This window comes from Salmo salar, chromosome 23 (assembly GCF_965601325.2).
Source record: "Salmo salar chromosome 23, fSalSal1, whole genome shotgun sequence".
NCBI classification, from domain to species: domain Eukaryota; kingdom Metazoa; phylum Chordata; class Actinopteri; order Salmoniformes; family Salmonidae; genus Salmo; species Salmo salar.
In genome coordinates, this window is record NC_138313.1 from 18,768,194 (window position 1) to 18,796,121 (window position 27,928).

Consider the following 27,928-nt stretch of genomic DNA (forward strand, 5'->3'; position numbering starts at 1 on the left):
ACAGACACCCACATAGTGGATGTTTAGGTGGTGTTGGAGGTGGAATTGTGTTGCAGCTGCTCTTGCAATCATTGTCACACCTGCCCAACTCAAGTTAGAAGTTTAGACCAAGAAAGTGTAGACTGTATAGAAATAATTATGTTTATATTGGATTTGACAGCTCTAACCCAGTTCCACCTCAGACACCACCAAAACAACAGCTATGCGGATCTGATTGAATAGAGCCTTTAATCTATGCCCGGGAAACTGTCCCCATTTATTTGACATAAAACCCCTATATGTAGTATTGCTCAAGTTAGGGGCAAACAGGTGTGCAACCACAGACCTGGTCTTCCTTCCTATCTCTATGGTCAGAAGAAGTGCACTATAAACGGTTTAGGCTAAATGCACTACTATACTACCACACAGTGGCGGCCCGCCCATTAGGGCATTAGGGGCGGTGCCCCACTTGTGATTTGTTTGGGTTTAAAAACATTTTTTTATAGAAATTCATGGGTTATGATTTAAATGCTCATAAAAGTACGGTAAATGCGTACATTTTCCTGTTTCAAAAATATATTGTTCATAACAAGCTGTTCAGTTACTTACTACTCTGCCCCACAGTGACTGCCAGCAGAGGCAGCTCCGCCTCCGTGGGCGCATAGGCCATGCGAACATTGTTTGGATTGTTTTGCCAGCTATTTGCTATGAGGGGGAACTGCCCTAATGAAATTGCAGGATTTCATAGCATAAATTATAACAGTACAAGGTAAATGGACCGTCCTGGGGCTCTCAAATGTGCGTCCGTTCAATCAGAACTTCTGAGTCTCTTGTGCCAGAAGGCTTACTTCCGCACATGAGACTAGATCTACTCTATCAGGCACAGATAGCGCGAAAGCAAAAAGACAATTGCAATTAACTTGCAAATAAAAAATCATAACTCATAGGATCCTGGGACCTGACAAACCAGACAACTACTTCCAACAAGAGTTGAAGGACAGAGGGATACACTAGCTAAAACCTCCTCATCGCAGATCTGGTAGGATAAGAGAGCATGGCCAATTTTATTGTTTACCCCCATGTTGTTCATCAGGTTATACTGTAGGTGACAGGGTGATATGTGTGAACTAAAACAGCATAAATCTGGGTGTATCAAAAAGCATGATCAAATTAATTAGCTAGCTACAGTCAATTTGAGAAACATTGAGAAATACTGTAGTTTGGTCAATGACATTTTTTTGGTAAATATTTTTCACTCATATTGTAAGTAATTATCGGTCATATTTCATCAAAAGCTGGAAACACTGGACAGTTACTTTAACGTTCGCTACTTTGACTGCATTATTTGCTAATTATATCTGGAACATTACTTATTATACCAGAAAAAAGTATCTAAATAATGGGTCGCAGTAGTGCCAGTGTGAAGTAAGATCCATTGAATTATTAGAAAGTAAGTGGTTTTGCTATGTATGCAGGCTTATCTATGAGGAAATAAGCTATAGTAACACTATCTTCCCACACAATGGCACTCCAAGACCGTTCACCACTAGACCTACCATCTGGTCCTAAGGCTGTCAGGTGACATCACAGCCTCCAATAGGATATTAATACGTTTCATCCCCATTCCCAACAGAAAGCAGGGGGCGCGTTCAGCAAGACTCAATGTTTTGGAACGTTTAGATAGCATATTTCTATGTAGAACAAACATTGATCTCTGACATGTAGAATAAGGATTCACGTCGGCTCTATTTGTGGTATTTCTATCTGCAACGTTTAAGAACATTTTGCGTACTGAACATGGCCCAGAAGAGCACATCTGAGAACCACATTTAAACAGATACTAAAATAATAAAAAGTCAAGTTGGTAACTGTCAAAGATAAAACAGGTACAACATGGATATCATTGTCTTTATTGTTCATCAAAAAAAGATACCTTGCCTGTAATATATGATTTGAACATTTTATTTACAGGTAACCAAGGAATTTGATCTGGAGTTGTTTGAAAGTGCTGCAGGGATCACTGTTATCAACCGTCCTAATGGCATCAATCATTGTTAAGTAAACAGTGTGGTTTATATAATAACAATATTACACAATGCACAATTGTCAACACAAATAGGATTTGTGAATGCATAACCTGGGATGGTATGTCAGGAAGGAAGTACTGTGCCTATAGAAAGTCTACACCGCCTTGAACTTTTTATCACATTTTGTTGTGTTACAAAGTGGGACTGAAATAGATTTAATTGTAATTTTTTGTCATTGATCTATACAAAATACTCCATAATGTCAAAGTGAAAGGAAAATTCTAAAATGTTTACAAAATAATAATTTAGCAACTAAAATATAGTTGTTGCAAAAGTATTCATTACTTTTTTTAGGCAAGCCTAAATTAGTTCAGAAGTCAAATTTGGCTTAACAAATCACATAAATTACATGAACTCACTTTGTGTGAAATATTAGGGGTTGACATAATTTTTGAATGACTACCCCTTCCTCTGTCTCCTACACATACAACATATGTAAGGTCTCTCAGTAAAGTATTGAATGTCAAGCACAGATTAAACTACAAAGACCAGGGAGCTTTTCTAAAGCCTCATAAAGAGGGCAGTGATTGGTAGATGGGTAACAATAAACCATCTGACGTTGAGTACATCTTTAACCATGGTCAAGTTAATAAATATGCTGTGGATGACAAACTACCCAGACACATCAAAGATGCAGTCGTCCTTCTGAACTGAGCTGCAGGACAGGAAGGAAAGTGCTAAGGGCTGTCACCATGAGGCCTTTGTTGATTTAAAAAACCTAGAGTAAAATGGCTGTGATGGGAGAACTGAGGATGGATCAACAACATTGTAGTGACTCCTCAATAATGACCTAAATGAGAGTGTAAAGAAGAATCCAAATATAAAGAATAAAAAATATTCCAAAACATGCATATGTATGGAAAAAGATACCAAAGTCATACTGCAAAAAAAAACAACAGCAAAGGAATACACTTTTCTGCCTAAATGCAGTGCCTTATGTTTGTGGCAAATCCAATCAACACATCACTGAGTAACTGCCTCCTTATATTCAAGCATGGTGGCTGGATCATGGTATGGGTATTCTTGACATCGGCAAAGACTTTTTCTGGATGAAAAGAAATGGGATGGAGCTAACACAGGCAAAATCCTAAAGGAAAACCTGATTCAGTCTGCTTTACACCAGGCACTGGGAGAGGAATTCACCTTCCAGCAGGACAATAACCTACAACACAAAGCCAGATCTACACTGGAGTTGCTTACCAAGAAGACATTGAATGTTCCTGAATGGCCAAATTACAGTATTTGGTTAAATCTGCTTGAACACATAGGGAAAGATTAGAAAATTGCTGTCTAGCCATGATCCCCAACACCCTGACAGAGCTTGAATTTTGAAAATAATAATGGGCAAATAAATTGCACAATCCAGGTGTGCAAAGCTCTAATGAGACTTACCCAATAAGATTCATAGCTGTAATTGCGGCCAAAGGTGTTTCTAACAACTATTGACTCACTTATGTTTTATTTTTCATTCATCTTAAAAAATATATATAATTTTTCTTCCACTTTCACATTAGAGTAGTTTGTGTAGAGTGTTGACCAAAAAAATGACAATTAAATCCATTTTAATCCCACTTTATAACACAAAATGTGAAGAAATCCAAGGGGGTTGTGGACTTTTTATTGCCTCTGTATGTAGTGTACCTAAATGTATTTTTGGTGGTAGTGTAAGTTGACTCAAATTTAGCTTGTGTTAGTTTAGTAGATATAGAAGAGAAACATTAGAATATCAGATGGTTAAAATACAAAATATTCTATTGAAACGTTAAAAAGAATAATAAAAAAGATAAATCATGTTGTTCTTGTTATTTAGAAACTGTGGAAATACTCCCTTTTTAAAACTAACGTTATACCGTACTAAACAAAAACAAAAGGACAATGGCTTCATATGAGACCCCCTTATTCTTTTTGGTTTAGAAAACAATGTATTTTTTATATATATTGGAACTTAAGTAATAATTCCCTGCCACACACGCACACAATTTATGGATTTTCAAGCATTATCAGTCAGAAATCATGCTTTGACTTGAGATGGTGGAGAGGGCGCATTATAACAGTGAATCACACGTATCCCTCATAGCAGTCTTTTGGTTACACAGTCTCTCTACACATTATTCTCATGACTTCTACAATGCTAAAAACATGTTCTTCTAACATGCTAAAAACAAAATAATATAGAAATTAATATAAAATAAGAAACACACATTTCTCAACCAAAAAAATCTAAACAATCATGGAAAGAAAATAGTTATAATTTGGAAATGGGAATAATGGCATCAGTTTGTGATATATTAACACTCTTAAAATGTATTGCAGTCTATCAATAATGCATCAAATATGTACATGCTTTTATTTGATCATTCTAATATTTTGATGGTCCACATTGTGATAGTTTCTGAGACCAAAGCGATACACTTTGATTGTGGGGTTCATATAATTCAAATCTATACCTTGCAAGTGCAATCTACAACTGATGACCCCATGAGCTTGTCATCAAATCCATGCCAGACGTGACGCAATTGGTTTACTGTGCAAGTTAACGCAACTCCTTTATTGAGTTACAATTGTCATACCTTAACATTCATAATCTTTTAACTAGTCGAGACTGAACACTGTAGCATTTCAGATGGTAGCATTTTTCATTGGTTGAACAAAATTTCAAATTAAAGAAAGTTTACCCCAAATCTAAGTTTGTCAGATGATTCCATGCAACAAAAAAAGTGGTGTCAGGTTGAGGTGAATCCATATTCAACAGCATCTGCTGTGTAGATCAGCCTATAAGCATTAGGAGATATCGGCAGGTCTAAATCCTAAATGAATGGAAAAGAGAGGCACTCTATGACTAAATTAATTAGATGTGTGACACCAATGGAAGGCAGGAATATGATACTTCTGACTGATTGAAAGGTGCAAAACAATTCAAACTGACCTGGCATGCCCTGCACCACATGCTCTGGTAGCCTACAACCATACCAGTGAAGTTGAAAATGCTTCAAACATATTGTGAAATTGCTAGAGACATAGGGGAAATCAGATAACAGAGGAACCTCTGGTATATTTCATTCTGAATGTATCACAGAGGAACGGGCATGTTGAAAATGTCTATTGAAAGAGTTAAATACTTTACTGACACATTTATGAGTAAAAGGATAGTAAACATACACATGCACAATGTCATTAAGTGAGTAGCCAAGACCATATTGTTGATGCACATCAATGATGCAGAGCGGATGTCACCATACAATAGTGTTTTATAATTATCCTTGTTGATAAACTCTTCCTTGCTTTAGTCTGATTATAACACGTGGTTCTTACCACAGCGGATATAGTATGGGCATAGGCATGCTTGTTGACTGGGTTGTCACACTTGTTGGTACGTTTGGAGGTTCCTTTCAAACAACCACAGGTAATATCATCTAAATAATGACAACAAAAGATTGAAGTAAAAATCGTGAGAGGAATCCCTAAGCTGCTTCATCCTGGATTCAGGTAAAAAGTAGAGACATTTTGCTCTAAAACATATACAGTAAATAAAACAAAATAACAAAAGATAAAAGCTCATCAGTTCATACACAGTCCAGGGTTGGGCCCAATTCAGAATTCAACTCATGAGTTGACATTTTAATTGAATTTAGCCACACTCCACAGGATGTAGAATTAGAGTTTGAGTGACAGGAAGTATAATTTAATTCAGTGCAATTCAAATAAATTCAACTCAGTCATAGAACATGAGTTTCATTGAATCTGACTAGCCACACTTCCAGATACACTACCGTTCAAAAGTTTGTGGTCACTTAGAAATGTCCTTGCTTTTTAAAGAAAAGCTCATTTTTGTCCATTAAAATAACATCAAATTGATCATAAATACAGTGTAAACATTGTTAATGTTGTAAATGACTATCATTAGAAAACCCTTTTGCAATTATGTTAGCACAGCTGAAAACTGTCGTTCTGATTAAAGAAGCAATAAAACTGGCCTTCTTTAGACTAGTTGAGTATCTGGAGAATCAGCATTTGTGGGTTTGATTACAGGCTCAAAAGGGACAGAAACAAAGAACTTTCTTCTGAAACTTGTCAGTCTGTTCTTGTTCTGAGAAATGAAGGCTACTCCATGCAAGAAATTGCCAAGAAACTGAAGATCTCGTACAACGCTGTATACTCCCTTCACAGAACAGAGCAAACTGGCTCTAACCAGAATAGAAAGAGGAGTGGGAGGCCCCGGTGCACAACTGAGCAAGAGGACAAGTACATTAGAGTGTCTAGTTTGAGAAACAGACACCTCACAAGTCCTCAACTGGCAGCTTCATTAAATAGAACCCGCAAATCACCAGTCTCAACGTCAACAGTGAAGAGGTGACTCCGGGATGATGGCCTTCTAGGTAGAGTTCCTCTGTCCAGCGCCTGTGTTATTTTGCCCATCTTAATCTTTTCGTTTTATTGGCCAGTCTGAGATATATCTTTTTCTTTGCAACTCTTGTCTTTTGAATTTCTTAGAATTTCACTTAATTCAATTCTATTTCCTGTAATTTAAATTGCAATTCTTATCCTGTTTGATGCTTAAATTCAAATTCAACTCAAGAATTAAAATGGATAAGGTATTCTCAATTCAATTCTGAATTGAGCCCAACCCTGTAATACAGTCACCACCAAAATTGTTGACACCCTTAATAAAGATGAGCAAAAAAGACAGTATCTAATAAATAATACAAATACTGAACAATATTGCATGGCCTATTCAAAACAATTGGAAAATGATATATTATAATAATACAACTGCTCAGAGAAAAATATTTTGTTTAACAAGTTAAAAGAATATATATATATTAAGATACGTAAAAATGATTGCCACCCCTTTCCAATACGTTGTGCACCCTACCCATGCAAGGATAAGGGCACATATCCCTTTTCTATAATGTTTTATGAGATTTGAGAACACATTGGGAAGGATCTTAGACCATTCCTCCACACAGAACCTTACCAGATCCTTGATCTCCTTTGGTCTGTGCTGGGTTTCAAGTCCAGGGAATGAGATGGCCATTACAAAATGTGGATTTTGTTATCAATTAACCATTTCTTTGTGGATTTTGATGCATGCTTGGGGTCATTGTTTTGCTGAAAGATCCACTTGCGGCCAAGTTTTAGCCTCCTGGCAGAGACAACCAGGTTTTTGGCTAAATGTCCTGGTACTTGGTAAAGTTCATGATGCCGTTGACCTTAACAAGGGCCTCAGGACGAGTGGAAGCGAAACAGCCCCATATCATAAAAGATCTACCAACATATTTTACAGCAGGTAAACTGAGCAAAAAAAGAAACGTCCCTTTTCAGGACCCTGTCTTTCAAAGATAATTCGTAAAAATCCAAATAACTTCACAGATCTTCATTGTAAAGGGTTTAAACACTGTTTCCCATGCTTGTTCAATGAACCATAAGCAATTCATGAACATGCACCTGTGAAACGGTCGTTAAGACACTAACAGCTTACAGACGGTAGGGAATTAAGGTCACAGTTATGAAAACTTAGGACACTAGAGGCCTTTCTACTGACTCTGAAAAACACCAAAAGAAAGATGCCCAGGGTCCCTGCTCATCTGCGTGAACGCACCTTAGGCATGCTGCATGGAGGCATGAGGACTGCAGATGTGGCCAGGGCAATAAATTGCAATGTCCGTACTGTGATACGCCTAAGACAGCGCTACAGGGAGACAGGACGGACAGCTGATCGTCCTCGCAGTGGCAGACCACGTGTAACAACACCTGCACAGGATCGGTACATCCGAACATCACACCTGCATGACAGGTACAGGATGGCAACAGCAACTGCCCGAGTTACACCAGGAACGCACAATCCCTCCATCAGTGCTCAGACTGTCCGCAATAGGTTGAGAGAGGCTGGACTGAGGGCTTGTTGGCCTGTTGTAAGGCAGGTCCTCACCAGACATCACTGCCAACAACATCGCCTATGGGCACAAACCCACCGTCGCTGGACCAGATAGGACTGGCAAAAAGTGCTCTTCACTGACGAGTTGCGGTTTTGTCTCACCTGGGGTGAAGGTCGGATTCACGTTTATCGTCGAAGGAATGAGCGTTACACCGAGGCCTGTACTCTGGAGCGGGATCGATTTGGAGGTGGAGGGTCCGTCATGGTCTGGGGCGGTGTGTCACAGCATCATCGGACTGAGCTTGTTGTCATTGCAGGCAATCTCAACGCTGTGCGTTACAGGGAAGACATCCTCCTCCCTCATGTGGTACCCCTCCTGCAGACTCATCCTGACATGACCCTCCAGCATGACAATGCCACCAGCCATACTGCTCGTTCTGTGCGTGATTTCCTGTAAGACAGGAATGTCAGTGTTCTGCCATGGCCAGCGAAAAGCCCGGATCTCAATCTCGTTGAGCACGTCTGGGACCTGTTGGATCGGAGGGTGAGGGCTAGGGCCATTCCCCCCAGAAATGTCTGGGAACTTGCAGTTTTATTACATTTGTATTTATTTAACTAGGCAAGTCAGTTAATAACAAATTCTTATTTACAATGACGGCCTACCTTGGCCCAAACCATAACCCAGATGACGCTGGGCCAATTGTTCCCGCCCTATGGGACTGCCAATCACGGCCGGTTGTGATACAGCCTGGAATCAAACTAGGGTCTGTAGTGACGCCTCTAGCACTGAGATGCAGTGCCTTAGACTGCTGCGCCACTCGGGAGCCTGGTGATGGATGACAAATGGATTTTACATGTGTGTTCTCATTTTTACACAGGAAGCCATGGAAGGCCACAATATAGCTCCTTAAACTGAGATTCATTTTAAAAAGTAAAATAAGAATCTTTGGCGGTGGCAATAGTTTTGACACCTATGTTTATGAGATTTGTTTTGTTTTACTTGTTAAACCAAATCTACTTCTCTGAGCAATTGTATTAGTATAAAATAATAAAAAATTGCATACAATATTTGTATTTGTATTCTTTATTTTATACATTCTTTTTTGCTCATCTTTAATCAAAGGTGCCAATAATTTGAGGCTACTGTATCCCTGGTGTCTATGAATTCTACACCACCATTCTCTGTTTCATTAAGAGGAGCATCCCTTTTCCTCAGAACATTGACTAATCATTTAGTGGTCTAACACAAACATTGCTGTCATTCTACAACTAACTCACTCTGGAACCAGCTCCTTATTCTGGAACTAGCCCATCATTCTGGAACTTGTCTGTTATTCTGGAATCAACCCATGACTATGGAACTAACCTATCATTCTGGATCTAGACCATCATTCTAGCATTTTACACAGTACCTGGAATCAACTCTCCTAACTAGTTAGCACAGTGCCATTTTCTATAAGTTTAAACATCATCTGTTCGACGAGTCAGCCCTGAGCAAAAACCTTTATTCCAGTTCACATGCTTTAATTAAAAAAGTTGACTAGCTTGCTGTGTATGGACAGTTATTGCCACCTTTTTGTAATCTCATTCCTGTATGGGTAAAGTGACTGTCCTTCCACACTCACACCCCATTAGCAAAGGGAACGTTGGCTTCCTGATTGATACTCTCCTTGACGTCTAGGGGGAGTGAGTCAAAGAGGTGGTCCTCCACCATCAGGCAGTTCCTGCGGAGGAGATGACACTGGCCTAGCTGGGCTGGCAGGCGGTCCAGACAGTTTCCCTTCAGCTCCAGGTTTGTTAGCTGCCCCAGATTGCTAATCTTCTCTGGAAGGACAGAGATACAGTTGTGTCCCAGACATAGTGTCTTCAATTTGGTGCACTTGAACAGCTGCTTGGGTACCACCTCCACCTTGTTTCCTGTAATGGCAAAGTGCTGGAGGTTCTGCATGAAGCCGATCTCCAGAGGGATCACCACTATGGAGTTGTGGCTAACGTCCAGATACCTCAGCTTCAGCAGGTTAAACAAAGGTACGGGCAGAGACTCGAGTTTGTTGTGCGAAAGGTAGAGGGACTCAAGGTTTTTGACATGGCTTATGGACAATGGAATGGTGATGATTTTATTGTGCCACAGTTTAAGGCAGATCAGCCTATTGAGGTGCTGGAAGCTGATGACTTCCTCAATGGTGCGAATGTTGTTGGATTTCAGGTCCAGCTCCTGCAGGTTGGTCAAACTGAAAATAGCATGGGGAATCCTCTCCAGTTCACAATTGTGAAGCTCCAGTTCAGCTAGGTTCATCATTTTTTTCAAACTGTTCAGTACCAGGAGTTTAGTACCGTCATTATGTACCACCAGCTTGATCAGGTGTGGAGAGAGATCTGTTATGTTGGTCGGGACCTTCGTCAAGTTGCTTTTTAGATGCAAAATCTTCAGATGTCTCAGGTCTCTGAGAGATTCTAAACCAATCATCTTGTTGTTTTCAGAATTCAGATTCCCGACCAAGTACAGCTCCCTCAGACTTTTCAACAGGTACACCCAGGTGGGAATCTCAGCTACGTCGGTAAACTTGACATGAAGGCACCGGAGGTGGTCGCGAAGGAAACTGAACGCGGTCTGCTCAACTTTGGCAGGACAGTGATAGAAGTGAAGCTCCTGAAGGTTGATCATCTGGGAGATCTTGGCTGTTATCCTGGCCTCTGGGATCAGCTCCAGCTTTAGGATCTCCAAATCGGTCAGATCGAAGACAGCATCTGGCAGACCTGACAGCATGAAGAGATGGAGCTCCAGTTTGTCTTGAGTGTTGCGGGTTACGTGCTGTCTCAGTTTCTCAAAGGTCCACTCGTGATTCAAGCTGATCTCTCGCAGTTTATTCTCGCTGACTTCAGAGAGGAAGACACCAAAACGCTTCGAGTACAGCTGGTCATACTGATCGACCATGTGCAAGAGAAACGCAAAGTCGTTCTTCACGTCAGGAATGTCACTGAAACTACTCTCCTCTCTGACTTTCTCGAAAGAGTACTCCTTGAGAGGTCGTCGAAACAGCCAGAAGAGAGTGTATATACAGATGAGGCCATATATACAGACGAGGGAAATATAGCTGACAAGCAGCTTCCTTAACATGAATGCCATGTTATGTGTGCATTGGAATTTAGAGTATCCGGTTAAATGTTTTATGTCAGGCTCACACACATGGTCAAAGTCAATTGAAGCAACAAATGTCATTGTGTAACACAAGATCAAAATGAACTTCACGGTTTTGATCACAGTTTGAGCAACATAGAGCTTGTAGATCAAATCACTGTCTTCCACGTGGGCACGGAACTTCCTAACCTTTTCAAACAAGGCCTTGGCCTGCTCTCCATCTTTCTTGTCCAGTATGGTCATGCATGGGACTTCAATAACAGGCTTATCGGCAGTAAACTTGACCCCAGATTTAGCCAGCATCGGGGTGGACTGGTTAGGACTTCCCTCTTCACTGCTGGTTGAGAAATGTTTTGGTAGGGAATGGGCACCAGTGAGCCTTTGCTTATTCTCCTCTGAGTCCTCACATGCCGTCTCGGACAATGCCTTTGTCGTCCAAGGAGACTCAAAACACTTCCCCAGAATCCCCACAAAATGCTCTATTTTTGAACTAGTCTTTGGATATTTGAACCAAAAGTTACTGCTGACCATGAGGACGATGGTGTGTATGAGAGCAAGGTATGGGAAGTATTTTGAGTACCACGGCAGGGCAACGTGGTAGCACATCTGATTGACAAAAACATACTGCTGAAAGTCCAGGTTTGTCCTGACACCTGTTGGCGGAGGCTGCTGTCCAACACCACCAAACTGTGTGAAGTGGATCTCATGAACAACACTATCTGGTAGATCGTTAATCATTAGGGGCGCAGCGGCTAGAGTCACCCTACTTCCTCCGTTCCCTGACCCAGAACCAGACCCCTCCTCTGGCTGCGGTGTCGTGAAGCTGCTGGGGTCCTCTGGAGCAGGTTCCAGGACGGGAAGGCAAACCACCTGGTCTTTGGTTAATTGCATGGTTCCAGAAAATATGGCCAGCATCAGCATGACGACGCCCAGGTAGTCCATAAAGACGTCCCACCATGGTTTCAGGATTCGATAGGTCGGCTGGATGTCATTCAGGGCGGCTACCTCTGTGAGAGTAAACATCACTGCAACAGAAAACAGACATATTAATTAAACAGTGAATTGAAGATAAGGGGGGAAAATGGCAGTGTCTACCCCAGTACCTTTGTTATTGTTTTTGCATCGTGGATGAAAGGTTAGGTTCATCAAGCAGCGTGGTAAAAAAAAGCAGGATTCCAGCACTCCACTTACCAAGACCATTGCCGAATATGGCGCACTGTCACCTGGTTTTATCGTAAGCCCTGAGGTGGTACCACCCAGCACATCAAGAAGGGAGTGTATTTCATACCGAACCTCTCCCTTGAGATGACTACATCATGATTTCAATGGTAGAGTTGAACCGCTAAGGGGCAAAAAAAGTTAGATTTACTACAAAAATACCTAAATATATCACTTTGCAACGTACGGTCAAAATGAACACCAGAATTTACGTCTTTCACTATAACTATGCCTTAACCCTTTCACGCGAGTTCCAAATATCTCTAACGGTCGCCCCAGCGTGAGTTTTTTTATGCACGTGATGTTCGAACGTTCTCTCCATTCCAGGATGTGATTGTTACATAAACAACAACACTGAATGGCTCAGAGTGGGAGTGAGAGGTTACCGTGATTGACTGCCTAAACGCGCAATTTGTATCAATAAATCACTATCAGAAAATGTTTTGTGTGGTATTATTGATATATTTACTATTTTATTTACGTTTTTCAATTACCCGTGATAAATCATGCGTTCCGATTTTTGCATAAATTGTAAAGGGCGCATAGTATGTGTGTAAAATAATGTTTTGAAGGTTGTACTGATTATGATGAGCTAAGCTAATTCCAGCTTTGTGTATGGAGCCATGTTTACTTTCGATTTCTAGAAGGTGTTTTACTCAATTATTTTGATCAACGGTGAGCTCACCCGTGATGTGATTAATTGTACTTAGTAATTGCTATTAGCTAATTCATAGTGTAGTTTATGTCAGCCGATAGTTAGAAAATATGACCGCTTGTGTTGCGTCAATCTTTCCTCAGCGCTAGGACAAATGTAGCCTACATTTTTCCGGTTAGGATGATTGTGTTATGCTATAGATACTTCTGTGAATATCTGAACATTGCATCCAAAAATAAACTGCTCACATTATGGACATAACTTTGTAAGGACTGTGTTTGTGTAAATAGTTTCTGAAAAAAGTGTGGCCAGCTCAAATGTTGATTGTTGCGTCATTCGAAACTGGCCGTTCTAAATGACTGTTCTAAATGAGTGTTCTAATCACACGGGGTGTGATCGTACGCTTCTGGGACCACTGTAGAACGATCACACCCCGTGTGATTGTACGTGTGAAAGGGTTAAAAATGTGGTTTCAATTAGAAAAAATATTTTTTATTCAAAGTTACTCTTAAAAGTTATGGCCCATATTATACAAAGAAATTGGCATAGTAGGCAATGTAACCAATCACAGCCCTCATTTCAGTTGTATTATAGCAAATCCTACAAATCACCAGCAGAGGGCGACCATTTTGAATCCATTTTCACATTCACTCTGTTGGTAATACTTACAAATTGGATCCTAACTCTAAAAGTAGCAGAGATCCCACTCTGGAACTTTAATATGATAATGATTTCCTTTGTTTTACTTATTTTCTATTGATATTTTTTTGTATATACAGTGCCTTTGGAAAGTATGCAGACCCCTTGACTTTTTCCACATTTTGTTACATTACAGCCTTGTTCCAACAATTGATTAAATAAAAAAAATCCTCAGCAATGTACACACAAAGCATAAACCGTTTTTTAGACATTTTTGGAAATTCATAAAAATAAAATCAGAAACACCTTATTCACATAAGTATTCAGACCCTTTGCTATGAGACTCGAAATTGAACTCAGGTGCTTGATTGGAGTCCTCCTGTGGTAAATTCAATTGATTGAACATTATTTGGAAAGGCACACACCTGTCTATATAAGGTCCCACAGTTGAAAAACCAAGCCATGAGGATGAAGGAATCGTCCATGGAGCTCAGAAACAGGATTGTGTCAGGGCACAGATCTGTGGAAGTGTACCAAAACAAATCTGACCATTGAAGGTCTGCAAGAACACAGTGGCATATATATTTCTTAAAATGGAAAAAGTTTGGAACCACCAAGACTCTTCCTAGAGCTGGCCGCCCGGCCAAACTGAGCAATCGGGGGAGAAGGGCCTTGGTCAAGGAGGTGACCAAGAGCTCTAGAGATCCTCTGTGGAGATGCGAGAACCTTCCAGAAGAACAACCATCTCTGCAGCACTCCACCAATCAGGCCTTTATGGTAGAGTGACCAGATGGAAGCCACTCCTCAGTGAAAGTCACGACAGCCCACTTGGAGTTTGCCAAAAGGAACCTAAAGAATCTCAGACCATTTGAAACATGATTCTCTAGTCTGATGAAACCAAGATTGAACTCTTTGGCCTAAATGCCAAGAGTCACGTCTGGAGGAAACCTGGCACCATCCCTACGGTGAAGCATGGTGGTGGCAGCAGCATCATGCTGTGGGGATGTTTTTCAGCGGCAGGGACTGGGCGACTAGCCAGGATTCAGGCAAAGATGAACGGAGCAAAGAACAGAGAAATCCTTCATGAAAACCTGCTCCAGAGCGCTCAGGACCTCAGATTGGGTATGAAAATTCATCTTCCAACAGGACAATGACCCTAAGAACACAGCCAAGACAACGCAGGAGTGGCTTCAGGACAAGTCTCTGAATGTGAGTGGCCCAGACAGAGCCTGGCCTTGAACCCGATTGAACATCTCTGGAGAGACCTGAAAATAGCTGTGCAGCAACACTCCCCATCCAACCTGACAGAGCTTGAGAGGATCTGCAGAGAATGGGAGAAACTCCACAAATACAGGTGTGCCAAGCTTTTAGCATCATACCCAAGAAGACTCGAGGCTGTAATCGCTGCCAAATGTGCTTCAAAGTACTGAGTAAAGGGTCTGAATACTTCAATTAAAAAATGTAATATCATATTCACCTTTTTTAAATTTGCAAAAATGTCTAAAACCTGTTTTTGCTTTGTCATTATGGTGTATTGTGTGTAGATTGATGAGGGAAAAAAATAATTAAAACAATTTTAGAATAATCCGGGCAGCCGAGCAGAAATGGAGGAAAACTAGCCTCCCTGCGGACCTGGCATCTTTTCACTCCCTCCTCCGTTTCTGCTGCTAAAGCCACTTTCTACCACTCTAACTTCCAAGCATCTGCCTCTAACCCTAGGAAGCTCTTTGCCACATTCTCCTCCCTCCTAAATCCTCCTCCCCCCCCCCCCCTCCCTCTCTGCGGATGACTTCGTCAACCATTTTGAAAAGAAGGTCGACGACATCCGATCCTCGTTTGTTAAGTCAAACGACACCGCTGGTCCTGCTCACATTGCCCTACCCTATGCTTTGACCTCTTTCTCCCCTCTCTCTCCAGATGAAATCTTGCGTCTTGTGACGGCCGGCCGCCCAACAACCTGCCCGCTTGACCCTATCCCCTCCTCTTTTCTCCAGACCATTTCCGGAGACCTTCTCCCTTACCTCACCTCGCTCATCAACTCATCCTTGACCGCTGGCTACATCCCTTCCGTCTTCAAGAGAGCGAGAGTTGCACCCCTTCTGAAAAAACCTACACTCGATCCCTCCGATGTCAACAACTACAGACCAGTATCCCTTCTTTCTTTTCTCTCCAAAACTCTTGAACGTGCCGTCCTTGGCCAGCTCTCCTGCTATCTCTCTCAGAATGACCTTCTCGATCCAAATCAGTCAGGTTTCAAGGCTGGTCATTCAACTGAGACTGCTCTTCTCTGTGTCACGGAGGCTCTCCGCACTGCTAAAGCTAACTCTCTCTCCTCTGCTCTCATCCTTCTAGACCTATCTGCTGCCTTTGATACTGTGAACCATCAGATCCTCCTCTCCACCCTCTCCGAGTTGGGCATCTCCGGCGCGGCTCACTCTTGGATTGCGTCCTACCTGACAGGTCGCTTCTACCAGGTGGCGTGGCTTGAATCAGTCTCCGCACCACGTGCTCTCACCACTGGTGTCCTCCAGGGCTCAGTCTGCATGTCTGGCAGACATATCAGTGTGGATGACGGATCACCACCTCAAGCTGAACCTCGGCAAGACGGAGCTGCTCTTCCTCCCGGGGAAGGACTGCCCGTTCCATGATCACGCCATCACGGTTGACAACTCCATTGTGTCCTCCTCCCAGAGTGCTAAGAGCCTTGGCGTGACCCTGGACAACACCCTGTCGTTCTCCGCTAACATCAAGGCGGTGACCCGATCCTGTAGGTTCATGCTATACAACATTCGCAGAGTACGACCCTGCCTTACACAGGAAGCGGTGCAGGTCCTAATCCAGGCACTTGTCATCTCCCGTCTGGATTACTGCAACTCCCTGTTGGCGGGGCTCCCTGCCTGTGCCATTAAACCCCTACAACTCATCCAGAATGCCGCAGCCCGTCTGGTGTTCAACCTTCCCAAGTTCTCTCACGTCACCCCGCTCCTCCGCACACTCCACTGGCTTCCAGTTGAAGCTCGCATCTGCTACAAGACCATGGTGCTTGCCTACGGAGCTGTGAGGGGAACGGCACCTCCGTACCTTCAGGCTCTGATCAGGCCCTACACCCAAACAAGGGCACTGCGTTCATCCACCTCTGGCCTGCTGGCCCCCCTACCTCTGCAGAAGCACAGTTCCCGCTCAGCCCAGTCAAAACTGTTCGCTGCCCTGGCACCCCAATGGTGGAACAAGCTCCCTCACGACGCCAGGACAGCGGAGTCAATCACCACCTTCCGTAGACACCTGAAACCCCACCTCTTTAAGGAATACCTGGGATAGGATATAGTAATCCTTCTAAACCCCCCCCCCCCCCCAAAAAAAAGATATAGATGTACTATTGTAAAGTGGTTGTTCCACTGGATATCATAAGGTGAATGCACCAATTTGTAAGTCGCTCTGGATAAGAGCGTCTGCTAAATGACGTAAATGTAAATGTAAATCACGCAGATGAGCAGGGACCCTGGGCATCTTTCTTTTGGTGTTTTTCAGAGTCAGTAGAAAGGCCTCTTTAGTGTCCTACATTTTCATAACTATGACCTTAATTTCCTACCGTCTGTAAGCTGTTAGTGCCTTAACGACCGTTTCACAGGTACATGTTCATGAATTGTTTATTGTTCATTGAACAAGCATGGGAAACCCTTTTCAAAAAAGATCTGTGAAGTTATTTGGATTTTTACGAATTATCTTTTAAAGACAGGGTCCTGAAAAAGGGATATTTCTTTTTTTGCTGAGTTTATGATGGACTCAAGGACTTGAATACTTATGCAACGTCTGTATTATATTTATTTTATTTTGATTAATCTTTAGAAAATGTTAGAATTCTTCTTCCACTTTGACATTAGTGTATTTTGTGTCGATTATTGTCACGTAATAATAATAATGGATTAATTGTGTGTAGAGAAGAGGACCTTGTGCATTTCAGGTAAAATAACAACTCAACGTTTATATCCCAGGACAAATTAGCTAGCAACAGCAAGCTAGCTAAATAGGACAAATTAGCTAACAACTGCAAGCTAGGCTGTTTTCATGTTATCCATAGGTAAACAAATCATCGGCCAGAGCGTCAAGTGTAAGCTCTGAACGCTACGAGGGCGAAACAAGATGGGTGGGGCTAAAGCTTAAGAGGGTGTGAACTAGAGGTCGACCGATTAATCGGAATGGCCGATTAATTAAGGCCAATTTCAAGTTTTCATAACAATCGGTTATCGTCATTTTCGTACACCGATCATGGCCGATTACATTGCACTCCACGAGAACACTGCGTGGCAGGCTGACTACCTGTTATGCGAGTGCAGCAAGGAGCCAAGGTAAGGTGCTAGCTAACATTAAACATATCTTATAAAAAACAATCAATGTTAATTTATCATTGAATCACAGCCTACTTCGCCAAACGGGTGATTTAACAATAGCATTCGCGAAAAAAGCGCTGTCGTTGCACCAATGTGTACCTAACCATAAACATCAACACCTTTCTTAAAATCAATACACAAGTATATATTTTTAAACCTGCATATTTTGTTAATATTCCCTGCTAACATGAATTTCTTTTAACTAGGGAAATTGTGTCACTTCTCTTGCGATCATTGCACGCAGAGTCAGGGTATATGCAACAGTTTGGGCCGCATGGCTCGTTGCGAACTAATTTGCCAGAAATTTACGTAATTATGACATAACATTGAAGGTTGTGCGATGTAACAGCAATATTTAGACTTATGGATGCCACCCGTTTGATAAAATATGGAACGGTTCCGTATTTCACTGAAAGAATAAACGTTTTCTTTTCGAAATTATAGTTTCCGGATTTGACCATATTAATGACCTAAGGCTCGTATTTATGTGTGTTATTATATTATAATTAAGTCGATGATTTGATAGAGCAGTCTGACTGAGCCGTGGTAGGCAGCAGCAGGCTCGTAAGCATTCATTCAAACAGCACTTTACTGCGTTTGCCAGCAGTTCTTCGCAATGCTTCAAGCATTGCACTGTTTATGACTTCAAGCCTATCAACTCCCGAGATTAGGCTGGCAATACTAAAGTACCTATTAGAACATCCAATAGTCAAAAGGTATATGAAATACAAATGGTAGAGAGAGAAATAGTCCTATAATAACTACAACCTAAAACGTCTTACCTGGGAATATTGAAGACTCATGTTAAAAGGAACCACCAGCTTTCATATGTTCTCATGTTCTGAGCAAGGAACTTAAACATAAGCTTTTTTACATGTCACATATTGCACTTTTACTTTCTTCTCCAACACCTTGTTTTTGCATTATTTAAAGCAAATTGAACATGTTTCATTATTTATTTGAGACTAAATTGATTTTATTGATGAATTATATTATGTTAATATAAAAGTGTTCATTGTTCATTCAGTATTGTTGTAATTGTCATTATTACAAATATATATAATAAAAAAAGTAAAAAAAAATAGACTGATAAATCGGTATCGGCTTTTTTTGGGTCCTCCAATAATCGGTATCGGCTTTTTTGGGTCCTCCAATAATCGGTATCGGCGTTGAAAAATCAGAATCTGTCGACCTCTAGTGTGAACGATGCTGAAGGGGTGTAGACAAAGAAGCGCTATTCACTAGATACCAAAGCATTCAAAGGCCATTTTCTCAAAAGAGTTGACAAGTTTAGCAACTTTCCCATTGTTCCTCAACAATGCAGTATGATATACAATTTTGTAGCTCTGAGTCTCTACTGTCATCCAATGTAAAACACCATTTCAAATGTTGCTACATAAGACCGATTCCAAGTGGTGAGTCACATATGAAATCATGTAGTCACCAAAAAAGTGTTTAAACAAATCAAAATATGTTTTATATTTGTGATTCTTCAAAGTAGCCACCCTTTTCCATGATGACAGCTTTGCACACTCTTGGCATTCTCTCTACCAGCTTCATGAGGTAGTCACCTGAAATGCATTTCAATTAACAGGTATGCCTTGTTAAAAGTTAATTTGTGGAATTTCTTTCCTTCTTAATGTGTTTGAGCCAATCAGTTGTGTTGTGACAAGGTAGGGGTGGTATACAGAAGATATCCCTATTAGGTAAAAGACCAAGTCCATATTATGGCAAGAACAGCTCAAATCAGCAAAGAGAAATGACAGTCCATCATTACTTTCCACAGGAAAGGAAGACCCAGAGTTACCTCTGAGGTAGAGGATAAGTTCATTAGAGTTAACTGCACCTCAGATTGCAGCCCAGATAGATGCTTCACAGAGTTCAAGTAACAGACACATCTCAACATCAACTGTTTAGAGGACACAGTGTGAAATCAGGCCTTCATGGTCAAATTGCTGCAAAAAAAAACACTACTAAAGGACACTGATAAGAAGAAAAGACTTGCTTGGGCCAACAAACACGAGCAATGGACATTAGACCGGTGGAAATCTGTCTTTTGGTCCGATGAGTCCAAATTTGAGATTTTTGGTTCCAACCGCCTTGTCTATGTGAGACACAAGAGTAGGTGAATGGATGTTCTCCGCATGTGTGGTTCCCACCGTGAAGCATGGAGGAGGAGGTGTGATGGTGTGAGGGTGCTTTGCTGGTGACACTATGATTTATTTTGAATTCAAGGCACACTTAACCAGCATGGTTACCACAGCATTCTGCAGCGATACGCCATCCCATCTGGTTTGTGCTTAGTGGGACTATCATTTGTTTTTCAACTGGACAATTCCCCAAAACACAACTCCAGGCTGTGAAAGAGCTATTTGACCAAGAAGGAGAGTGATGGAGTGCTGCATCAGATGACCTTGCCTCCACAATCACCCGACCTCAACCCAATTGAGATGGTTTCCGATGAGTTGGACCGCAGAATGAAGGAAAAGCAGCCAACAAGTTCTCAGCATATGTGGGAACTCCAAGACTGTTGGAAAAGCATTCTTCATGAAGCTGGTTGAGAGAATGCCAAGAGTGTGCACAGCTGTCAAGGCAAAGAGTGGCTACTTTGAAGAATCTAATGTATAAAATATATTTTAATTTGTTTAACACTTTTTGGTTACTACGTGATTCCATATGTGTTATTTCATAGTTCTGATGTCTTCACTATTATTCTACAATGTAGAAAATAGTAAAAATAAAGAAAAACACTGGAATGAGTATGTGTGTCCAAACTTTTGACTGGTACTGTATATATTTAACTGTAACCTGCCGCTGCTGACTATCAGGCAGTGAGCAGGATGTGAGTGAGTGAGTGAGTGAGTGAGTGAGTGAGTGAGTGAGTGAGTGAGTGAGAGAGAGAAAGGCCAGATCGATGTGTGTGCGTTGAAAGCCCTGGTTGAGAGAGTACTGTAGCAGAGGCAGCTTGTGTCAAGGAGAAAGAGTAGCACACTCGCACATCGTAACAACTTTTTACCATTTGTGGGTAGACTATTTAGGAGACACCATTTTCCATAAAAAAATAAAAGCGCTAGAACTGATATAACGGTGACAAAGCATTGGAAAAGGACTTTAGGCACACTAGAGCTCTTTAGATTAAACCACCTCTGAACGAAATTAAGTAAACTGCATTCAAATGTCGACTTTTCTTATGGATAACCGTATCAAGCGAAGGGTTTTACTCATGCTCAGTTCTAGGGTCTGGAGCGCTGTGCAAGTGGAAATTTGAAATGGAAGTTATGGAAGTCACTCGTGTGCTTCTCTTAAATGGGAAAAAGTCCACAATTAAAATTATTTTAAAATGAGGAGAATGATATTTGCAGTTGTTGGCCATCAAAGGCTATTCACTTCTATGGCATTGTAAGCTACTGCTGCCTACCATATGATACAGTACAATAAATAAGTTGAAATGGCGATATCGTTTGAGTCATTGCAAATCAATTTGTGCCACTTGTGTAGCCTACCTGTAGCTGGGAAACAGATGTAATAAATAGCCTTTGACTCAGTTTTTAGTTGTAGCCTTGTGTTATTAAGCAATTGTTAATGGCCATGTTTAGTTAATTAAATTGGAAGTTATCAAATTGTGATCATGGTCACAGACAGCTCTATTGCGAATGTATCATTCTCCACATTTAATGTCAGTTTCATTGTGGACTTTTCCCTGAAATGAGATGTTGGCCTTTCAGGGGCTATAGCCTACCTGCATCTAGCTCAGCAAACCTTGGCAAAGTTGAATTGCAATTATAAAGCCAGATTTTTGTCAATAGCCTATGCCTATTGTACTAACAATTACATCACATAATGAAGGCACAATTGCCAGAAAATAGCCTAACATTCGTTTTCAACTTTCATCACTCAAACTCTCCTGTCGGAATTATCTATAGTTATGCACAGGCACAAACAGGATTTATTTAATATTATAAACTGGGTGGTTTGATCCCTGAAAGCTGATTGGTTGAAAGCCATGCTATATTGGTACCATGGGAATGACAAAAAAAAACTTTTACTATTCTAATTACACTGTCAATCAGTTTATAATAGCAATAAGGCTCCTCAGGTTGTGGTATATTGCCAATACACCACGGCTAAGGGCTATATCCAAAGAACAACCCTTTGCCGTGGTATATTGGCCATATACCACACCTCCTAGGGCCTTATTGTTTAATCATAGCAGTCAAAACAAGTTAAATCGACATTCATTGATGGAAAATGATCTTGAGAGTTTAATAAGGTCAATTTATCTTTTCTCTCGAAACAAATTCTTAAACTTGCAAGAATTATTATTTTGATGGAAAACCAACATTTTCTTCCTAGCCTACATCGTTAAAAATTAAGTAGATATTCCTTCTTAATTCGCTCGTTAATGTGATGGGAAAAAAAGGTTTCATGGATAAATGTGGCAACCCAATTTTTTGGGACTAGTTTTCAGAGGTCATTGGATAGAACTGTTTAGCTACACCTGGCAACACTGCCCACAATAAAAATAAACCATGTTTGTGGTAGCTAGATGCCCTTGTAGGCTTCTGTATTCAAACTGATGTACCACATGCAAATGCTGTAGGCTCGTCAGAGATTCATATATACCTGGTTTACATTGCCATATCCCAGTCAAGGCTAAAAACTACGTAATCTACACATCAACTACGCTATAGTTTATATGGACCTTATATTATTAACAGTTTCGGCTACTACTGTGTTCCAAAAATGATCAAGTACCCTAAACGTCATATGAAATTGCATAGGCTACCCACCACCTCCTAGATTGAACATAGGCTAGTGTCGTATTAAAAAGATGAGAACACAGTGTGATAAAGAATTCGCTGTTTTATATAGTAGGTCAAACTGGATTTTGCTATCCCACAATATCATCGACTGCGCACTGGCACAGGGTGCCCGTGAATGGGCTCTAAATGTGACACAGCATTTATTCTCGGTAAAGTCTCAACTGGATCCTTGAGACGTCTAACTCTGACGTCACCCCATTGACGTTGCAATTTAACACGGTTAGGATAAGGATGAGTTCAGGCCTGGATTTAGTTGGTTATACAAAACCAAAAAAATGTATAGGCTACAGTGGGCCTAGCCTACTCTTGATTTCTGGACAGCGTGTTACATATGGAAATGTAACACGGCCTTGCCTTCTCTATAGCAGCCTTATTGTAGCCTCTTACAGTACAACTTTTCTCAATGAGTGGGTACATATTATTTTGTGACAACATATATACACATATGGTGCCGCTATTTATACAGAAAAGCATTGCATAACATTCTTGGCGACGGTTTCTGAGACGAGATAGGCTACGCATACGCACCTTCAATTCATTTATGTGTCCCGTTGCCTCGATACTTCAGCAGAAAAATGATATTTATTGGTGCGTCCCATGATTCGATAAGGTAAACAAAGACGAAATGCTTAACATCTAGTCAACCGTATTGCTGAACAGACACTAAGCTGATTAGAAAATTGCTTTGGTTCTGCTTCCTCCATAGCGACATGCTGCGGCCATGAAGGTTGGTTGCACCATGGGACACAGGGTGCACAGGAAATAAATATTAAACGTATCCTGGGCTAGTCCAATAGCTTTACCGAACCATCTTTGGTATTACTGTATCAACCAATCATGTCTCAAAAACAAGACAAGGCTCAACTCTGCTGCCAGTCAGGCAAAGGTGTGAAGTGTAAACTAAAGCCTGTAGGGCACACACACAATCTATAAAATATCCTTATGCAAAACCACCCACTTATTGTAAACGAATTATAAAAGCTTGGTTGTATTACATTGTCATAACTAACACACACACACATACACACACACACACACACACACACACACACACACACACACACACACACACACACAGACACATATATATGCACATATTATATATGAGATTTGTTTTTTACAGAAAAGCTATTGCTGCATTGTTTATGTTTTGGTTTGATAGGAGATTTTGTTAACTATTTATTTTAGTCCTATATAGGGAAAGTAGTTACTCCACTGGATTATTTTGGTACACCACTCAAAATAAAAAGCTCTACAGATCCAGTAGCCGAATCAGCAACGATCAGTCCATGACAAGCCATGACATTTCAAAGCATTATTTTCTTACATCAGTTTCATGTTACAATGAATAACTATGACCTCTGAAACAGCTCTCTAAAAGTGGAAACAGAGAAATGGCATACATACTATACTGTAACAGATCACAGCAGCTGTGCTTTACTTGCAGTGTAATCTCGTGACCTCATGACAGACTAAACATTTGGTTCCTGGAGCCAATACTGGCTGTATATTCTTAGGTACTGTCAGACATTGCACCATCAACACATCATGTTGGTGTCAATATTTAACTTGTAATAAAAAATAAAAAAAACATACATTCAAAAGGGGGTCTTGAAATTATTGAAATATATGCTAGGGGACTGGAATTCTGTGCTTCTCAAAATTTGCGAGGGGTGGTTCTTTAGAAGACATTTCCATTTCTCATAAAATTGATAACTAATGTACTTTATCTATTCTGTTGATGATGATCCTAAATACTGTGTCTATGTGCCATTCAGAATGCCATTGTGTTCTCTGTAAAATGCCCTTCACAGAACAAGCCCTGAATTTGTGGGCCAAACAAATGCTAAATAATACAAATATAGCCATTGTCTTGGACTGGGCAGCTTGCCAGGAACATGGAACAGAGATGTTGGAGCACATATGTTGAACAAACAAAGGCCAAAGTTATGAATCATTTTATGTTGGATGATCATTAAAACGATTCAGTTTCATGACGGTCCTATTTATTTCTGTTAGGTGCAGCAGCCATGTAGCCACTGCACCTCCGATCAGTTCTTTGTCTCCTCCATCATGCCCCTCTGACTTAAAATAGTCGGTCTTGTCAATGATATGTCTATGGTCTTGTCAGATGAGGCTGATCTAGATAGTGACTATACAGTAACACAGCGGTAGAAATAGAATCTAGTAATTCTATACCTATGACCACATCTCTTCCAGTGAATTACAGCCACATCTTTCACCTGCCCTAACTAACCAGATACACTTGACTTCTCCCCCATCTATTTTTCACTTCATCTCAAAAGGTCACCTTGACTTATCTCCAGTATCAGGCACACCAACATGCTTATCACCAAGGAGAGGAGGCATGAGAGATTGGGAAGATCTCAATTGCATACTCCTCGTGTCCTCACTCTTCTCAAAACCATTGAAGGAGAAGGTCAGAGGGGCGGGACCTCTGACTTTCTCATCCAATGGGTTTTGAGAAGGCAGCAAGGAGATAGGCGGTCTGGAGAATGCAATTGAGATCTTCCCATGAAGTGTGGGTAATATACAGGTAACTGCCAAAATAATGGAAACACTTGATTAAATGAGGGATACATAGTATATTGAAAGCAAGTGCTTCCATACAAATGTGGTTCCTGAGTTAATTAAGCAATCTCCAATGTAAAGCCCAACAAGTAGGCTACCATTGTCAGATTCCAATACATTTTTACCTCGGCAAATTATTAGATCACCTGCAAAAAATGTATACAGTACCTGTCATAAGTTTGGACACACCTACACATTCAAGGGTTTTTCTTTATTTTTACTATTTTCTACATTGTAGAATAATAGAAGACATCAAAACTAAAAAAATAACACGAGTCATGTAACAACCAAAAACCAAAAAAGTGTTAAACCAAAATATATTTTATATTTGAGATTCTTCAAAGTACCCACCCTTTGCCTTGATAACAGCTTTGGACCCTCTTGGCATTCTCTCAACCAGCTTCACCTGGAATACTTTTCCAACAGTCTTGAAATAGTTCCCACATATCCTGAGCACTTTTTGGCTGCTTTTCCATCACTCCGCGGTCCAACTCATCCCAATTAGGTTGAGGTCGGGTGATTGTGGAGGCGAGGTCATCTGATGCAGCACTCCATCACTCTCCTTCTTGGTCAAATAGCCCTTACACAGCCTAGAGGTGTGTTTTGGATCATTGTCCTGTTGAAAATCAAATGATAGTGGGACTAAGCAGCGCAAACATGATGGGATAGCGTATCAATGCAGAATGCTCTGCTAGCTATGCTAGTTAAGTGTGCCTTGAATTGTCACCAGCAAAGCACCGCCACACCATCACACCTCCTCCATGCTTCACGGTGGGAACCACACGTGGACAACATCCATTCACCTACTCTGCGTCTCACAAAGACACATCGGTTGGAACCAAAAATCTCAAATTTGGACTCATCAGACCAAAGGACATATTTCCACCAGTCTAATGTACATTGCTCGTGTTTCTTGGCACAAGCAAGTCTCTTATCATTGGTGTCCTTTAGTAGTGGTTTCTTTGCAGCAATTCGACCATGAAGGCCTGATTCATGCAGTCTCCTCTGAACAGTTGATATTGATGTGTCTGTTACTTAAACTCTGAAGCATGTTTTTGGGCTGCTAACTAATGAACTTATCCTCTTAGCCAGGTAACCCTGGGACTTCCTTTCCTGTGTTTTATCATGGCGCTTGATGGGTTTTGCGATTGCATTTGAAAGTTTCTTCAAAGTCCTTGAAATGTTCGAGTGAATGACCTTCAGGTCTTAAAGTAACAATGGACTAATTTCTCTTTACTTATTTGAGCTGTTCTTGCTATAATATGGACCTGTCTTTTACCAAATAGGGCTACCTTGTCACAACACAACTGTTGGCTCAAACGCATTAAGGAAATAAATTCCACAAATTAACAAGGTGCACCTGTTAATTTAAATGCATTCCAACCTCATGAATCTGGTTGAGAGAATGGTAAGAGTGTCCAAAGCTGTCAAGGCAAAGGGTGGCTACTTTGAAAAATCTCAAATTCAAAATATATTTTGATTTGTTTAACACTTTTGGTTACTACATGATTGTGTTATTTTGTAGTTTTGATGTCTTCACTATTATTCTAGAATGTAGAAAATAGTAAAAATAAAGAAAAACCCTTGAACAAGTGTCCCAACTTTTGGCTGGTACTACATATTTTTAAGTCACTGCAAAAAGGAGAGTGGACCAGAACGTACACGCTCTCCCCACTTATTGTTTCTGTAGTGAGGATTCACCCTCTTAGAGAATTATTGAGTAACTTATTTGCATATAATCATTGTTTTGAGCTCACAAACCAGTAGTAACAGTATGCAAATCAGGAAGACAAATGAAGGGATCTTTCACCAATTCGATTCCCTTCATTCACCCCAAAAAAATCCATTCAAAAACAGCCTTTCGTTTGCGAACGACCGATAACTACAAAACACCAAATGATAGAATTTGTCTTGGAAAATGGTGTCACATCCCTCCAATGGAGTTCCAGACACATGAAGAATATATGCCAAGGTGCATTGAAGCTATTCTGGCTCGAGGTGGCCCAACTCCCTATTAAGACACTGTTGGTGTTTGTTTTGCCAGTTACCTGTATATGGTTAGCATCCCAAATGGAACACTATTCCCTACATAGTGCACTACTTTTGACCAGAGCACTATGGGCCCAGTTCAAAACTAGTGCACAATATAGGAAATAGGGTGCCATTTGGAAGATCCCTTTACAAGGTGAGGAGAACTTATATTCTGACAGACAGGTTGCTGAGAAGTGAGAGACAGTGACTGTACAGTATTAGTCACAAGCTTTAACCTCACAGCAAAGCTTGGGCGTCCAAGGCTAGTAAAGCATAGACCAAAGTCTGCTCCGTTGATCTAAACAAGTAGGATGGGGTGACAGTCTAGTTTCCCTCTAACACCTGAACATGGCTGTATTCAAAGCACATCACTGCCACCTAGGGTGCAACTTCGATTCCACACACAACAGTTTATTTTCTCTGAGGGAAACAGAACTGCAACTGTACATGAAATGGGATGCAACATGCTGTACAGGTATAGGATAAGACAGACTACAAAATG

The 27,928-nt window shown here is 40.9% G+C and overlaps 1 protein-coding gene across 2 annotated transcripts; it reads right to left on the reverse strand.

The window, feature by feature from the left end:
• Nucleotides 1-1,868: 1,868 nt before the first annotated feature.
• On the reverse strand, nt 1,869-23,549 carry LOC106584155 (volume-regulated anion channel subunit LRRC8D). 2 transcript variants are annotated; one of them, XM_014169086.2, is made up of 3 exons: nt 23,332-23,549; nt 12,272-12,422; nt 1,869-12,105 (listed from the first exon to the last, which is right to left on the reverse strand). In XM_014169086.2, exon 3 carries the CDS (start codon nt 12,101-12,103, stop codon nt 9,563-9,565), a length of 2,541 nt encoding a protein of 846 aa, XP_014024561.1. In that variant the 5' UTR covers nt 12,104-12,105; nt 12,272-12,422; nt 23,332-23,549; the 3' UTR covers nt 1,869-9,562. The 2 variants fall into 2 exon arrangements, with proteins under 2 accessions (XP_014024561.1, XP_014024559.1); XM_014169084.2 differs by lacking the exon at nt 12,272-12,422.
• Nucleotides 23,550-27,928: the final 4,379 nt, after the last annotated feature.

Coding starts and splice junctions, on each gene's coding strand:
- LOC106584155 (XM_014169084.2), bottom strand. CDS start 12,103: ATGTTTACTCTCACAGAGGTAGCCGCCCTGAATGACATCCAGCCGACC.